This window comes from Sus scrofa, chromosome 14 (assembly GCF_000003025.6).
Source record: "Sus scrofa isolate TJ Tabasco breed Duroc chromosome 14, Sscrofa11.1, whole genome shotgun sequence".
Taxonomy (NCBI): Eukaryota; Metazoa; Chordata; class Mammalia; order Artiodactyla; family Suidae; genus Sus; species Sus scrofa.
The window spans coordinates 104,898,255-104,914,938 of record NC_010456.5 but is presented as its reverse complement, the minus strand read 5'-3'; the positions used below and the strand labels follow the sequence as shown (position 1 = coordinate 104,914,938).

The 16,684-nt window shown below is 44.2% G+C and overlaps 1 protein-coding gene across 5 annotated transcripts in view; it reads left to right on the top strand.

Annotated features, from left to right (window-relative positions):
* MYOF (myoferlin) overlaps positions 1-16,684 on the top strand; it is a 170,699-nt gene that overhangs the window by 26,274 nt on the left and 127,741 nt on the right. For all 5 annotated transcript variants that reach the window (XM_021073854.1, XM_021073852.1, XM_021073856.1 and 2 more), the window contains exons 2-3: positions 1,562-1,617; positions 4,184-4,275. In XM_021073854.1, coding sequence (XP_020929513.1) covers positions 1,562-1,617; positions 4,184-4,275 — 148 coding nt within the window. The remainder of the gene's footprint in view (positions 1-1,561; positions 1,618-4,183; positions 4,276-16,684) is intronic.

Below are 16,684 nucleotides of genomic sequence, written 5' to 3'. Positions count from 1 at the left end.
AAACCCCACAAAAACCCCCCAAATCCCGACTTAAATTGTAAAGCACCCAGCTGGTGTGGCAGAAAATTGCATGGGTGGAGGGCACATGCCCTACCGAATACATCTAATGTCAGAAGGTTGTAAGTGTTCTGTGTGACAGTAACAGAGATACAGAAGAAAAAAACCTGGTTGTTTTTTTTCCCCCTGAAAACGGGTGAGCTAAGGCTTACTTAGCCTTTTGTACTCAAACACTAGCTTTCATTTTGTTAAGTATTTGGGGATTTGGGGACGCAAATAGAAGCCCCTGCTCTTTGGACTTGGCTCCAAGGAAACTTTAAGCACTAGCTGGATAAACGTTTACTTAGGAAGGCAGGAATACTGTCCAGTCTCAGATGCAGAGAAAGAATATTTTGTGTCTTCAGGAAAAATGAGCCAGGAATAAAGGAAATCCCCAATATTCTGCTGATCCTAGAAAGTGTTCATATACCAAGTACCTTGTTCTAGGCTCATGGGAGGGAGTCCAGCTTAATCTTTAAGCTGTGTTGGGGTCTTATCACGTGGAAAAGCAGCGTGGGCTTTGGGGCTGAAATTCCAGGCTTATATCAGGGCACCACTGCTCTATGTGAGGTCAGACATCTTTCTGAACTCCTTTGAGTTTCAGTAGTCTCATCTCTAAAATGGGATACCTGAGGATCAAAGGTTACCTTCGCTGATTTTTTTTTTTTTTTTTGGTCTTTTTGCCATTTCTTGGGCCGCTCCCTCGGCATATGGAGGTTCCCAGGCTAGGGGTTGAATCAGAGCTGTAGCCGCCAGCCTACGCCAGAGCCACGGCAACTCGGGATCCGAGCCGAGTCTGCAACCTACACCACAGCTCACGGCAACGCCGGATCGTTAACCCACTGAGCAAGGCCAGGGATTGAACTTGCAACCTCATGGTTCCTAGTCAGATTCGTTAACCACTGAGCCACGACGGGAACTCCGACCTTCGTTGATTTCTTTCAACAAAGGAAGCTGAGGAGATGCACAGACCATGGGTAACCTTGCTCTGTAGGGTTTGTTGAGGGAGAGGTGGAGGGTCACAGCATTTCTGTGATTTTTGAATCCCTCAGCCCTCAGCTCCTTATAGAACTGGGGCTGGGAAAAAAATTCAGCCTTAAAAAAATGCTACTCAGTTTGGAAAACTGATTTGGGTAGCCTGCACGCAAGGGCGATGAATGGAAAAGGCAGGCACCTCATTGGCCCTAAGGGAAATGTTCTTTGAATGAACAAATGAATGGTGCAGGCTCTGTACATATTTCTTTCTGTGTGTGTGTGTTTGTGTGTTTAGGGCTGTACCTGTGGCATATGGAAGTTTTCAGGCTAGGGGTCAAATTGAAGCTACAGCTACCAGCCTACACCACAGCCACAGCAACATCAGATCCTAGCCATGTCTGCGAGCTAAGATACTTAACCCACGGAGCGGGGCCAGGGATTGAACCCGAGTCCTCATGGTTATTAGTCAGGTTCATTACCTCTGAGGCACAATGGGAACTCCTCTGTATACATTTCTAATTGACTGGGGGCTCTTATTTTTTCTTTGCAGATGAGAAAAAGAAAACGAAGAAAGTTGATAATGAACTCAACCCTGTTTGGAATGAGGTGACTTCATTGTTTTTCAATTTTATGTCACTGGATAAACTACTTCTGACTGTCCCATCTTTAGTCAGAGGTTAACTCTTCCATTTGAAAAGAGAATCTTTGCATTTCACCCCCACGCCCTCTACCTCCCTTTGTGATCACAGAGACAGCAGAGCAGTTCAAGGAGATAGAACGCAGTGCCATCTCCTTGCAGTTGTGGGGTGGCGAGTGGAGTGAGGAGGGTGGTATTCTAGCCTGGTGCAGCCGTGAGCTTTCTGTGTGACCTTGTCCACTTCGGCTGCAAACTGGGGCACATCTGTAGAGCAACAAGTGGGGTTAGATCATCTCTGGAGGCCCAGAGGGAAAGCTCAATAATTAAAAACGTATCTGCATGTGCCTAGTCAAGTTTGTTTTACATGATAGTTTGTGTCTCTGGAACAGTAATGTCATTTGTTGTTTTTTATGTAGATAAAAGTAATATACTCTTTTTTTTTTTGCTTTTTAGGGCCGCACCTGCAGCACATGGAGAGTCCCAGACTAGGGGTCGAATTAGTGCTGTGGCTGCTAGCCTAAGCCACAGCCACAGCAAACGTGGGATCTGAGCCACGTCTGCTACCTACACCACAGCTCACAGCAATGCTGGATCCTTAACCCACTGAGCGAGGCCAAGGATTGAACCTGCAACCTCATGGTTACTAGTCGGACTCGTTTCTGCTGCACCACAACGGGAACTCCAGTAATATCCTCTTAATGTAGAAATTTGGAAAACTTCAGATCAGCTTAAAAATTACTTTTGGTCCTACTCTACAGAAGCAACTACTGTTAACATCTCAGATGCATCAGTAAATGTTTATTGAGTGGATATATTAATAAAATATATAAAATAATCAAAATAATATCATATAGCAAATAGTTTCCTATCCTATTTTTTTCTATTATATTCTGAGCATATACTCTTATCATTCCAGTCAAAAAAATTTTTTTTGGCTGCACCTGTGACATGCAGATATTCCTGGGCCAGGGATTGAACCTGTGCCACAGCAGTGACCTGAGTCACAACAGGGACAATGCTGGATCCTTAACCCACTGAGCCACCAGGGAACTCCCCAAAATATTTTTAATGACTATATATTATTGAATGGATATAATACAATTTATTTTCCTACCCCTCCCACTGTTGACTTTATTTTATAAATGGTTCAGTGTTTAGTTATATTTATGGATATGTGAAATTTTTAATTCTTTCCACTAAGTAGGATTTTCCTATGCTGACTAATTTTGAAAAGTTGATCATCTGCCACGTTATTTTTCCAAAAGCCAAGTCAAACCTTTTGGATAAGTGCAGTGGTAAACATCTTTGTTATTTTGCTAAGGCACCAGGCTGTGAAGACGTCCCCACCAACTGAAAATCCCTTCCGTTCCTGATTAGTTTCAGTATCCCTAAAAGATAAAGACTACGCATTCTTATTGGATGAGGCCAAGACTAAGAGCTTCTTATGCCTTTCTGAAAAGCCCTGCTGGTCTCACGTAGGTTGAGAGGGAATTCCGCTTCTTTGCAATTTCCCTGGAAGCCAGCACACAGCCAGCTGGACTCCTAGTTCTGTGAGAGCCAGAGCCCTGTCTGGTTGGTCCCCGTGGGCACTGTGGATTTCTAGCACCTTCCACAGAGCTCCGCAACTACAACAAGTAAAAAGTACATACATGTGTGCCTTTAGCAATAACATGGCTCTTTATATTTGAGCTCAATCCCTGTGGCCCATGGCAGAGAGGCGCATGGTTACATGAGTAGGCACGTTCTCCACAGGGCATCATATGTCTCCCCCGTTTGGTTTACAGCACATTTGTTTCTCATAATGCATATGACGGGAACTCCACATAATGCATATGTGTTTATCAAGTAAACTTCCCAATTGCAGCTTTATAACTGAAACCAAACCTAAATGAACTGCCAACCCCAAACCCAGTGGGATCGGTGGGCATGAAGTTGATATATATATATGTATTTTTATATCTGCCATTAGAAAGCAATTTCCTGCATTAAGATGAGACTAACCGACTACAGCACTGACCATGTGGGACTTAAAATGAGGGGCTGATGCATTTCAGAAAATGTTTTCCTAGCTTATTCATCTTTTTGCTCGATAGTAATGTGATTAAGAAAAGCAAGTTATTTCAAGTTAACCATGGACTATGTCTCACCTGGGGTGCCAAAAATAAAACAAATACATAACCACTGAAGAAAGCATTTTGCATACACAGTTTATTCTAGTCATGCTGTCATTGTGGTAGGCACTACGTCTAGTTCTCTGCCTATGAGACCAGTTTGGTGACTTGTCCAAAGCCTCAGAGCCTAGAATACGAGAAGCTAGGAGTAGCCACCAGGTCCTTTGAAGATAAGTCTGGTTTGCTTTCCCATGAGCCTTAGCAGCCTCCAGGCTCACAATGTGATCACTTTTGTCTATAGAAGTGAGTAATTCAAAAGATTGTCATTAGTGAGGATGATCCAATGTTTAGTATCGGTGCATTTTATTATATTCCAGAATCCCTTTAAACAGCCTTTTTGTTTTCATAACCTTTCTGTGGACAGATTTTGGAGTTTGACTTGAGGGGTATACCACTGGACTTTTCATCATCCCTTGGGATTGTTGTGAAAGATTTTGAGACAATTGGACAAAATAAGTAAGTTGATCTCAACTGTTTTTTCTTATTTTACATGTTCTCTTACTATTATTTATTTGACAAAGGAACATATCTTTTTTTTTGTCTTTTGTCTTTTTAGGACTGTACCCACGGCATATGGAGGTTCCCAGGCTAGGGGTCCAATTGGAGCTGTAGCCGTTGGCTGACACCAGGGCCACAGCAACAGCAGATCCAAACCTCGCCTGCGACCTACACCACAGCTCACGGCAATGCCGGATCCTCCACTGAGCGAGGCCAGGGATTGAACCTGCAACCTCATGGTTCCCAGTCGGATTCGTTTCCGCTGCACCATGACGGGAACTCCAGGAACATATCTTTAATAACATAATATTTCCAATATAATTGTGTTTTATTTCTATGCTCTCCTCCCATTTCTGAGTCAATATCAGATATGGCTAATCAATCACAGTGCTTTTCCCTAGTGATTGCTGTATTCCTAAGAGGCTGCAGACACTAAGCCACCACCATTCTATCCCATTTGGCACTTATGGTAAAACCTGTTTATACTGCAGTTTTTTTGTTAACTACATATAGTCACTGATGGTTTATCAGAACTGTAGCTTTATTGGATGCAAGTGAAATCATTTCTTCTGATTATGTATGACCCATATATATCTTGTTCACGTTCTATTTCCAGTCCTACTTCCATTTGAATGTCTTACTTGTTTTTTAAACCTAATAGATCCAAACAAGATCCTTTGTCTTACTGCCTACCAGTCTCAAATGGGTCATGGTGGTACCTAATAGTGGCACCAAGGGTTGTCCCCTGGGCAAAGCTGAGGTTCCCATGGGACTGAATGATCTCAGTAAATTCACCCCAGTCCTTCATCTAGACTTTGGCCTTAGAACCTAGTCTTAGGGTATCAGTTCAAACTAACAAACTCACAAAAGATTTATTCTAAAACCCAAAATACTTATTTTCCAATGGAACTAAACTGCCTGTTGGGGAAGGGCATTCCTACTCCCAGATTAATGAATTTTCCTTCATCACATGGGAAGCCAAATTACTCTGTATCCTTGATCGTAAGATATCATTGACTGTAAGATGTACTATTAAAGTAATAACAGATTTGGGGGGAAGGGAAGAAGCTGGATACTAAATGCCCATGTCAGCTCTCAGAAGCATCTCAGTTTTCATAATGTCATTGTATTTAAAAATGTAGGTCTTAGCCTCAGGTACATTTGGTATAATCAGAAGGCTTCCATGAGAGCAGTAAGTTAGAATGAGTTAGTTGAGTTAGGTTGGCCATATGCTCTGATTTGCTTTGGATAGTTCTGGTTTATTGTCGCAGCACAATGATTTATGAGGCCCCTTTTGCTGTCAACAGTGGCTTGGTTTGGACAGTAAATTAAATGGTCACCCTAGTCATTGGGCTCTTCTGCTTAATGGCGTCAGACTAAGAGAGCCTGGACAGACATCTGCCCCGTGGACAGTGCTTTTGTAGGTACTGTCCATGTTCACCTTTCATGAAGTCCTTTCTTCCAGGTTTCATTGCTAACCAATGCCCCTTGGGACCGATTCATTTTTTCCCTTGAGTTGTATAAATACATTCTGGCAGGTTCTGGACCTACTCTTTTGAAGGTCCAGAACCTGAGAAACCGTTCTGGCTTTTTAAGGTTATATTCTACCTCTCAGCTTTGAAGAGATTATGTGATTTTCTATCCCTCACCCCAGTTCCCAGAGGACAGTGTTATTTTCTGTATTTCAAAGCTTTGGGGAAGCAGGTGGTTGAACCTCACTGTAGCCTCCTATCTGTTACTAATAATAGTCCTTTCTTTTCTTTGTTCTCTTTCTGCAAGTGGAACCACTGTTTATATTCTAGTCAGCTGTCTCCAATAGAAATACAGTGCAGGCTACATTTGTAATTAAATTTTTCTAGTAGACATGTTATGAAACTAATTTTAATGATATACTTTATTTAACTCCATATGACCAATATGTTATCTTTTCAGTATATAATTAGTATTTTTAAAATCATTGAGGGAATTCCTATTGTGGCACAGTGGAAACAATTCTGACTAGTATCCACGAGGATGCGGGTTTGATTCCTGGCCTCGATCAGTGGGTAGGGGATCCAGCGTTGCGGTGAGCTGTGCTGTAGGTCACAGACCTGGCTCAGACCCTGCATTGCTGTGGCTGTGGGTGTAGCTGTGGCCAGCAGCTGTAGCTCTGATTTGACTGCTAGCCTGGGAACTTCTATATGCTGTGGGTGTGGCCCTAAAAACCAAAAATAAATAGATAAATAAATAATTGAGATGTTTTACATGCATTTTTTTTCTCACTGACTCTTTGAAACCCGGTGTGTATTTCGCACTGCCAGCACCTCTCCATCCAGATTGGCCACGTTTCATGTGCTCCCCTAGTCACATGTGGAGAGCACAGCTCCAGACCACCTGGCTCAAAACCTCAGGTCTCTCTGGATGTCTCCCTTTTGTATCCTATCCAATTTGTTGCCAAATGTGACTTTTCCTTCCTTTCCACTGTTTGTACCACATGCTTCTTACAGCCCCGGCCACCAGCCTGGTTCAAGCCTCCTGTTTGAATGTGGTGATGAAGCCTGGCAGGTGGCCTGGGAGCTCTCAAATATGTTTCATACATATAGTCGTTGCTCTCCTGAATGTTACATGCTTGAGAGTCAGAAAACAACCAGGTGAAGAAATAGAGAATATGTCAGGTACTGTGAAATGCTGTAATCTAAGGAGGAAAGTGTCATAGCCCATGAAGAAAACTAAAGCAGAGTAAAAAGATAGTTATTGAGGGTGGGAGAAAGTTCTGTATGAGATGATAATAAGGTGACAATTGGGCAGAGACCTAAATGATATGAAAGAATGAGCTATTCAGCTATCTGGGTGGGGGTAGAGGGTATTCCAGGCCAGAGAACAGTAAGTGCTAAGGCCCTGAGGCAGGAGTATTCTTGGGGCATTGGACAGAGATCAAGGAGGCCAGAGGGCTGGTGAGGGAAGGAGATGAGATCAGCAAAGCCACAACAGGCATGGCATTGTGAGCCATGGAGCAAGCTTTGGATTTCATTCCTAGTAGGACGGAAATTGATTAAAGGGTACTGAGTATGATCTGACATATTTGAAAAGTATCACTTGGGCTTTCTGTGTAGAGGTTGAATGTAGGCATGAGTGAAGAAGCAGGGAAAACCATAGTGGGAAAACATCATATATTTATTTTACACCTGTTGGAAACACGGTGGGCCCCTTGGAAGACAGCAGGGCAATATTTTTGGTATGTTTAACCAAAATATTTGTGTATTTGACTTCAGATTTTCTTCTTGACTTTTCTACTAAAGGTTTGGCTTTGAGGCAGAGTTCACAGCTCAGTGTGGGAACGTCTGCCTCACCTGGAAGCACAGGGTGGGGCAGAGGATTTTTCTACGAATTTAAGGAATGTCTTGCCTGAGGACTTTCCTGTTGCCATGGAGACTGGCTGTGCAAATGGCTCTCTCACTCTGGAGTCTGCAGCCCTGGAGTGCCTCGGTTTTGCTTGAGCCCCGGGCTCACACTCTCAGAGACTGGGCCAGGCAGTCAGCACACACAGCGCAGGCGTGTCAGCAGCGTTTCTTCCCAGGCGCTGGGAGCTGGTGGGGCTGTTCTGCACAGACTCTCGTCTTCCTCACTTTACAGTCATCCAATAAGAGATGTGGACTGAAAAGGGGTGAGGGAAGAGCCAATGGAACCAGTTGCTTACACAACGAACATGAAATGGTATTTTTAGCTGAAATGTCAGAGTGGAAGGATTTTCCCAGGGGCTGAAGAATTAGTTTACTTTGCAGCCAGGCAGTGTGGTTGTCTCTTTAGGAGCTCTTCAAATGCATTATCCCACCTAATCCTCTCGGACATCCAGTTTTTCCTTAGAGAGGTTTAGTCCTCTGCCCAAGGTCGCACCAAAGGTATGTGTCAGAGTCAGCATATGTATCCAGACCTGTATGTCTGATGTTTCCATTATATTGAAAAAACTCTGACCACCTATAAGAACTAAAATGTAGGTAGAAAGATTATCTTTTAGCTCAAATGGAAGTAATTTTTGTTTCTGATTTTGCCAAAAAAAACCACACACACACACACACACACACACACACACACACACACAAAACCACTCATTATCAGAGTATTGGTCCCTCCTTCCTAGGTAAAAGTTTTAAACAGGCATCTTACACTCTTGAGTAATAAGTCACTCATAGCCTATGATGGACAAGATGAGTTCAGAGAATATATCTCATCTGATCTTCACAGTGACCTTAAGAAGTGGAGATGAGATGAGACTTGAGGCTCAGGTTGAGGCCAGGACCTCATCCCTTGGCATCTTGGCCCTGTCATTCTACTTGAGTTCTTTGTGTGTGTGTGTGTGTGTATGTGTGTGCGTGCTTTTTTTAGGGCTGCACCCAAGGCATAAGGAGGTTCCCAGACTAGGGGTTGAATTGGAATCGGAGCTGTAGCTGCTGGCCTATGCCACAGCCACAGCAACACAGGATCCGAGCTGCATCTGTGATGGACATCACAGCTCACAGCAATGCCAGATCTTAACCCACTGAGCAAGGCCAGGGATCAAACCCATGACCTCATGTTTCCTAGTTGGATTTGTTTCCTCTGCACCACATGGGAACTCCTACTTGAGTTCTTAAAGAAGAAGCAACTTCAGGAGCCTGGAAATGTAGGCATGAAAGATTTTTACAAGTTTTCAGATTAGTGCATGAGCATGTTTGTGTTCTGCTCGTACAAAGGTGATATAACAGGGACCAGATTTATCCTCTCAACTGACATAACCAAAGAAGTAGATAAAGTACATGCATAGTGGTTTCAGATATTGGACACTGACAGGCCAGGACAGTGATCCCTAAGAGAGGGATAAATGAGATGAGCCTCTGAGTGCCCAGCTTCATGCCTAGAGAGCTTTTCTAGGCTATAGTGCAGGACAGGAAGATCCTGGCTGTCTCCCAGAGTTGGGAGGTGTAGGTAGGAGTCTAGAGCCACACACACACACACACACACACACACACACACACAATTCTACTCAGTGGTTATAGAATTAGAAAAAGAAAAAGTCAAGCTTGGGTTATGAAATATACTAACTTCCTGGGCAGGGTTTTTTTTTTTTTTTTTTTTTACTTAGATTAAACGGAAAGACTGTGGTTTGGAGTGAAATTAATTTGCTGGGATAGAGTGGTATTGCTTATAAGAAGCTGTCATTCTCTGTTGTACAAAAGACCTTGTGTTCAAGCTTTTAACACTGATTTCCTCCAGCGACCAGACTCGCTTCTGCCATGGCCACATGTAACTGTGACAGGCGATCTGTGGTGGCAGTCCCCATGACCTTTCCTTTTCCCGAGTGTGGTTGGTGAGGAGGGTTGAGGCAGGTTTTCAGCCTGGAGTAGCTTCTCAGGCTGTGTGAAAATCTAAACCAGAGACAGATGTTACTGTGGAACAGAACTCCCAGTTCTGATTTCTTTTTACTTGCATATTTTTGAGAACGTCAAAGCTATGAAAAAAATCAAAACTCGTTTGGGCTGGCTGGCTCCCGGTGCTGGAAAGGCCAAACACCTCACTGTTTGGGGAGGCCTGGTAAGTGGCTGTCGCAGCCCTGCTACCATCTGGGGCGGGGGTGGGTAGGTAAGTGGGGGGATCACAGCCCCAGAGAGAGACCCCCCAGAGAGACTAAAAGAGAAAGGCATTTTATAATGACAAGAGCTGTAATTATCTCCTAATTGCACTTGGAGGACCATCTCTTGGGAGAGGAAGCTTTATAACCTATACATCATTTGCAGGGTCATTGGACTGTCTTCAATGGTATATCAGTTAATTTCTTCACTCAACAAATATTCGCTAATGCCTGCTGTGTTTCAGACACTGCTATAGGCATTGGGGGTAGTCCATGCCTTTCATGGGGCTCACATCTGCGTGGAGAAAAGAGGCAATAAGTAAATAAATCCACATATAGTCTAGCAGATGGTGGTAAGTATGATGAAGCAAAATAAAGCAGGGGAAAAGCAGAGAAAAAGGGTGAAGGTGTGTGTTTATGTGTATGTGCGTGTTTGTGTGTATGTGCTATATAAGGATTTGTCCTGGGGCCTGTTTTACAATGTAACATCTTAGGAACCTATGGCTTTAAAAATCCATTCAGATTCCACTAATTGGATGAGCCCTCTGAGTGCCCAACTTCATGCCAAGAGAGCTTTTCTAGGCTGTAGTGCAGGACAGGCAGATCCTGGTGTTTTAGGAAATAAAAATTGTTTTCCAAACAGATTCATTGGTTATGTGGAGGGAGTTACCTGCTGTGCATAGGAGAAATGACTGGTTTTAAGTATTTTGCACAGTGATTGTGTAGATATGGCTGTGGGTTTTTACACACAGTTCTTATCAGTTCATTCATGCCTGCCTGTCCACATTCCACATAGATAAATCTTGATTTTGGGTGTTCATGAGTTCAGACCAGCTCTCCCTACAAGAACCAATTTGGAGTCGCATTTTTTTTTTTTTTAAAGATCCCTTTTTCTAGAGCAGGGTCTGAAATAGTAATCAAAAGTGATGTTAAGTACTTACCACATCATCCTTTTAATCTGTACAGCAGTACTATTTGGTAGAAGTTGTCATTATCCCCATTTTACAGATGAGGAAACTGAGGCTCAGAGAAGTTTCAAGTCTGGTACAAGGATGATTCCAAATCAATCAGCTCTGCCTAGCTCCAAGTTCTTTTTTTTTTGTCTTTTTTGCCATTTCTTAGGCCGCTCCTGTGGCATATGAAGATTCTCAGGCGAGGGGTCGAATTGGAGCTGTAGCCGCTGGCCTACGCCAGAGCCACAGCAACACTGGATCCGAACCGCGTCTGCAACCACACCACAGCTCACGGCAACGCCGGATCCTTAACCCACTGAGCAAGGCCAGGGATTGAACCTGCAACCTCACGGTTCCTAGTTGGATTTGCTAACCACTGAGCCACAACGGGAACTCCTAGCTCCAAGTTCTTAATCGCTATGTTACCTTATAGATCCAAGGACTAGACGAATGGATAGATGAATGAGTGAATGAATGAAAAATACTACTTTGACTCTAATGGACAAGGGCATTAGGCAGAGGCAGAGCATGGGGGCTTCTGTTGAACTGTCCAGAAGAGGCAAGTGCAGACTCGGACCCTTGAGGACTAAATGATCAGGAGCAAATAGCAGCTTAGCAGGTTACAGTCATTTATTCAAGAACCAACTTTGGAACATCATCTACATGCTAGGCCTTAGGCTAGTTAACCCACACCTGGTCTTATAGCTTTGCTGCCCAGGAGGGCTTTGGGGAGAAGACTTGGGCTTCCGCTCAGCTCCTTCCCCTGTTCAGGTATGCTTGGATTGGGGTGGAGGATAGGGTGGGCTGGAGGGGTACTAGCAAGAAGGGAAGAGGTGCTGATCTTGGAATCCTGCAAATCCTGCCACAGCCTCTAGGCTAGGTCAGTGATGCCAAAATCTGGGAATGGAGTTCATTGCACCCCCACCTCAGAGGGCTTGTACATGGCCAGGTTTGGGAACCACTGTGTGGACTAGGAGTTTCTAGGTTTCCTAAAACCCCTGCCCTCTTTTGATGAACAGGACAAAGTCCTCAAGGCCCTCTGACCGTCCAGGTGTGGAGTAAGGAGGGGAAGCCTGGTGTGGAGTAAGGGTGGGTATAGGTAACCAGGCCTGCCAAGAAGATTTTGATGGAGTTTTGTGTGCTACTTTGTTCTGTTAAATAATTGCATTTCTATGTCTATTTCTTCTCTTTTCTCCCTCCCACCCCCTTTTTTTGTCTGTACCTGCAGCATGCAGAAGTTCCTGGCCAGGGGTCAAACCCACATCACAGCGGCGAGCTGAGCCTCTACAGTGACAATACCATATCCTTAGCCCGCTGCACCCCAGCGAGAACTCCTGAATGTGCTTTTATTTATTCATTTATTTATTTGAGAATTGCAGCATTTATTTCAGGTTCTCTCTTGTTTTGTTTTGTTTTTGGTTGTATTTTTCTTTCTTTTTTTTTTTTTTTCTTTTTGGCCACACAGGCAGTATGTGGGAATTCCTGGGCCAGGGATTGAACCTATGCCGCACAATGGCAACCAGAGCCACAGTGGTGAGAATGCAGGAGCCCCAACCCGCTAGGCCATCAGAGAACTCCCCTGCATGTGCTTTTAAAATACTGCACATGTTCCCCTCTCCTCAGATCATCTTTGCCAGCCGCCTTCCCTCCCCCCTGTGCTCCACCCACCCTTCCACCTGTCCCAGACCATTGTTCCTCAGACTTCCTGGGTATAAGAATTAACTGGCGAAAAAGTCTGACTCAGGTCCTGGGAACCTGTAACCGCCCTGGTGATTGTGCTGTAGGGAAATCCAGGGAACCACATGCTGAGAAACGGTTTATGAGCTAATCCTGAGGGTAAGGGTGGGCCTGTTGGGAGACTCAGAGGGTTCCCCACTGGCAAGGTGGATAGGAGACCCAGGGAGGTGCCCTCTCAGGGGGGGTAATGCTTTCCAGGGTTCCTGTGATAGGCTTCGCTCCCATGGCTGCACCACCTCTCCTACCACTAGGTGCTGGGCTTGGCTGGCCCACCTATTGGCTAGGGGCCAAGGGAGGAGTTTGACGGAAGTGTGGGGAGGGGGACAGGGCTCAGCCGAGCATACCCTCCTGGCCTTCCAGGCCTGGCTTAAATGACATGAGAGCCCTGTGCTTCAAAGGCTGGGCGAGTCCTGTTCTTGCAGGAGACCTGGAAGCCGCTTAGAGAAGTATTTGTCCTCAGCCCAGTTGGGGACTGGGGACTGTTATTCTCCCTTGGAGGATGGGAAGTTGGTAGTCCTCCAGTCCCTGGGGGCAGAAGCAGTGCGGCATGTGATTTAGTTTCCAGCCTCCAGCTTATTTTTCCTTTCCCTGATGAGGGAATTTCCAGTACGCCCTCCTGCAGTCATCCATGTGGGCTGCGTCCCTGCTGCACACAGATCAGCTCCGTATATGTGAGGTCCCCCGATTAAGAATCCAGCCAGCAAAACCCTTACTCACCACAGTGGCATGCGGTTGTTAACATTTGCATCCAGGCCAGTGGGGAGAGTGTTTTCCATTTCTCTTTTTAAAACACACCAGACTCTGTTTTAACAAGAAAGAAACAGCCCGGGAAGTCTACTTGCCATGACTTGCTTGACCAGTTTACTTTTAAACTCTTCAGTTCCCCCAAACATAGCATCTACTTTCCAAGTTGTCGCTTCCATGACTTAGAATTACTTTAATGTCACATAGAGAATCAACTCCAAACTATGTGGACAGTCATGGCCTGAAAGGAATAGGAGCAGAACTGGCTTTTTCTTTATTTCAGAGTACATCTGCTGTTTATTAGCTCCACAAGGAAAGCTGGGGAGCCAAGGGGCCTTGAGAGTCTTTCACTCTAAAGTTGCTTTTTGGATGTTTTAGTGCTGGGTGGAGTCCATGGGGAGACTCTTATTTTTCCATGAAAATACAGAGCAAAGTTTCCCTGTTATTGTCACAGCGTAACATTTTAGCATATTTATAGTGTTAGTAATATGAAAGAAAAAGGGTTGGTTTAGTGTCACTTCCTTTAAAGGCTTGTGGTCTGACTGAACTGTTCTTATTCCCTGTGTAGGAAGCCAGGTCACCATTTCTCAGTCTCTCACAGTATTTTGTATCCAAGCAACATTATAAAAAATAGGCCAGGCCAAGGCCAGGCGTGCCTTCAGAGTCTTATAGGCTCACCCATAGGGGATGTTTTCTTCAACTCACAGTGAAAGCTCTTAGAAGTTGTAACTGTTTACATTTTTCCTTCAAACCAGCCTAGCTGTTAAAAATATTTGGGGGATTAAAGTCTTTGTAGGCTTTCAATCAAACACATACTATCTTTACTATAGAAAGAAGTGTAGTTTATGTTTTCTTTTATGTCTTCCTCCTTCCCACCTCCCCACACAAGCATCAGAATTTCATGACAAAAAAGCAAATCTTAAGAAATAGCTTTAGGAGTTCCTGTTGTGGCTCAGCAGAAAGGAATATCCATGAGGACTTAGGGTCGATCCCTGGCCTTACTCATTGGGTTAAGAATCTCGTGTTGCCGTGAGCTGTGGTGTGGGTCACAGACGCGGCTCGGGTCTGGCGTTGCTATGGCTCTGGTGTAGGCTGGTGCTATAGCTCTGATTCAACCCCTATCCTGGGAACCTCCATAATGCTGTGAGTGTGGCCCTAAAAGGACCAAAAAAAAAAAAAAAAAAAAGAAAGAAAGAAAGAAAAAAGAAATAGGACTATAAGGTTTCTGAAAGAAGGAATTGAGGTCAGACTTTACGATTGGCTTCTTTTATTTTACTCTGTTCCTAGTGGATGTGTTACCATCCTCTCACACTCTCTCATGGGGAAGGGGAGCAATGGATAAGATGGATATGTTTGAGTCAGAAGGGAGGTTGTAAAACCATTCAGGGCCATTAAGGATCAGCAGATGGGCTTTATATCTTAGGCAAGCCTGTTCTCTTCAGTTAGTCACAAGACCCACCACTCCCTGTTGCCTTACCTAACGTTCACTGTGTTCCACACTTCTCTTATTGGTCTAGCCTTTCCTCCTGACATCTTATGTGGGTTTAAGTTTGACTCATGATATTTTAGGCCAGTACTTTTGAGGGCAGAAAGCTTGCCTCGTATTCTGGATTATTCATCATAGTCATATTCTAAGATATTTTCCCCCTAAATCAAGGAACAAACACTTGAAGAGAAAATGAATATTTAACGTGAGGTAGTTTTCTCTTTTTTTGTCTTTTTGCCTTTTCTAGGGCCACTTCCCACAGCATATGGAGGTTCCCAGGCTAGGGGTTGAATCGGAGCTGCAGCTGCCGGCCACTGCCACAGCCACAGCAACGTGGGATCCAAGCCTTGTCTGCAACCTACACCACAGCTCACAGCAACGCTGGATCCTTAACCCACTGAGCGAGGCCAAGGATCAAACCTGCAACCTCATGGTTCCTAGTCGGATTCGTTAACTACTGAGCCACGATGGGAACTCCCAGTAGTTTTCTGAGTAGACATACGTAAGCCAGTACCAGACTTTTAGAGTTGAAAAGGGACTGGAGAGTAATTTATTTCAAGCCATTCATTTACAGATGATGAAGTGGGCTCAGAGAGTTGAGTGACTTAGGCAAGGGCTCAAAGGAAGTTGGAACACAGAATTAGGACAAGAACAGGAATTGTCTAACCTCATGGTTCTCAACCTGGGGCACTTCTGCCTATCAGGGGACAACTGGTGATTTGTAGAGATGCTATAAAGATAGAGGCCAGTGACACTGCTGAGCATCTGAGAAGGCATAGGACAGCAGCCCCTCCCCCCGCCCCCCGCCAAACAAAGAATTATCCAGTTCAAAATGTCATTAGTGCCGAGATTGATAAATGCTGGTCCAACCCCAGCCCAGCCCTCTTTCCACTTCAGCACTGTCCGTGCACGCTGTATTTTTTGTTTTGTTCCAAGAATTATTTATTGTTGATAGAGATTCAGGTCATCCTGGCCTTAGCCAAAGCAAATCAGTACATGTTCAAGTGCACAGTGTTATGGTTTTAATCATAAATTGGGTTATGAAACATGGAACCATGAGGAATAAAATCCTGTGTGTTTCCTTGTCTTTCAAGGTGAGTACCAGTCAGATAACTTTTAAACCTCTAGTTTTCTCATTTTGTTCTTCTTTGTAAAAATAAATTAACCAACTCCTTGGCCTACTGTCTTATTTTTTAAACATGGAGCAAAATCCTCCTTGGGCTCACACTAGGTAGGGCTTAGGGAGATGTGGAAGAGATTTTTTTGCCAGGGGCTCTTACCTGGTGTGGGAGGTTTGTTTACCTGTTTCATCAGGTGGAGATGGAGTCATGGATAAACATCATGGGTAGACCCAGTATGTCAGGGGAATAAAAATCCAAGTGAGAAGACAACATACTCATGTTAGAAAAAAATCTAACAAACATACTGAGTGAACATACTCATCTGAAAAATTGCTCTGTGAGGGTTCTATCAGTTCTCAGCATTGAGGAGAGACCTCGTTTCTGTATTGACCTGAAAGGGCTAAGAAGTTCACTCTTAATCCTCTGGAGGCAAAATGTTTCTTTTCCATTGTCAATTATTGGCTCTACTTGTGATCTTAGAAGAGATGAAAATCTCTCCCAGTTGCTGAGCATCTTCTGTCCAAGATGGGACATGCTTCCAAGAAACCAGGTGCAAGTGATTTGCATCACTGGGTAAATTAGGTGAAACAGGGCTCCACTAGCAATTTTTGGTCTCATGCAATGTATCTATTTACAGGAAAGTGAAGTTACTTATTCAGATTGCTGAGTCACTGGATGTATGTGTTTAGGTGACAGACCCCAGATCTATCATCTGGTCCTATTTCTGAGGTCCGAGTGGGGG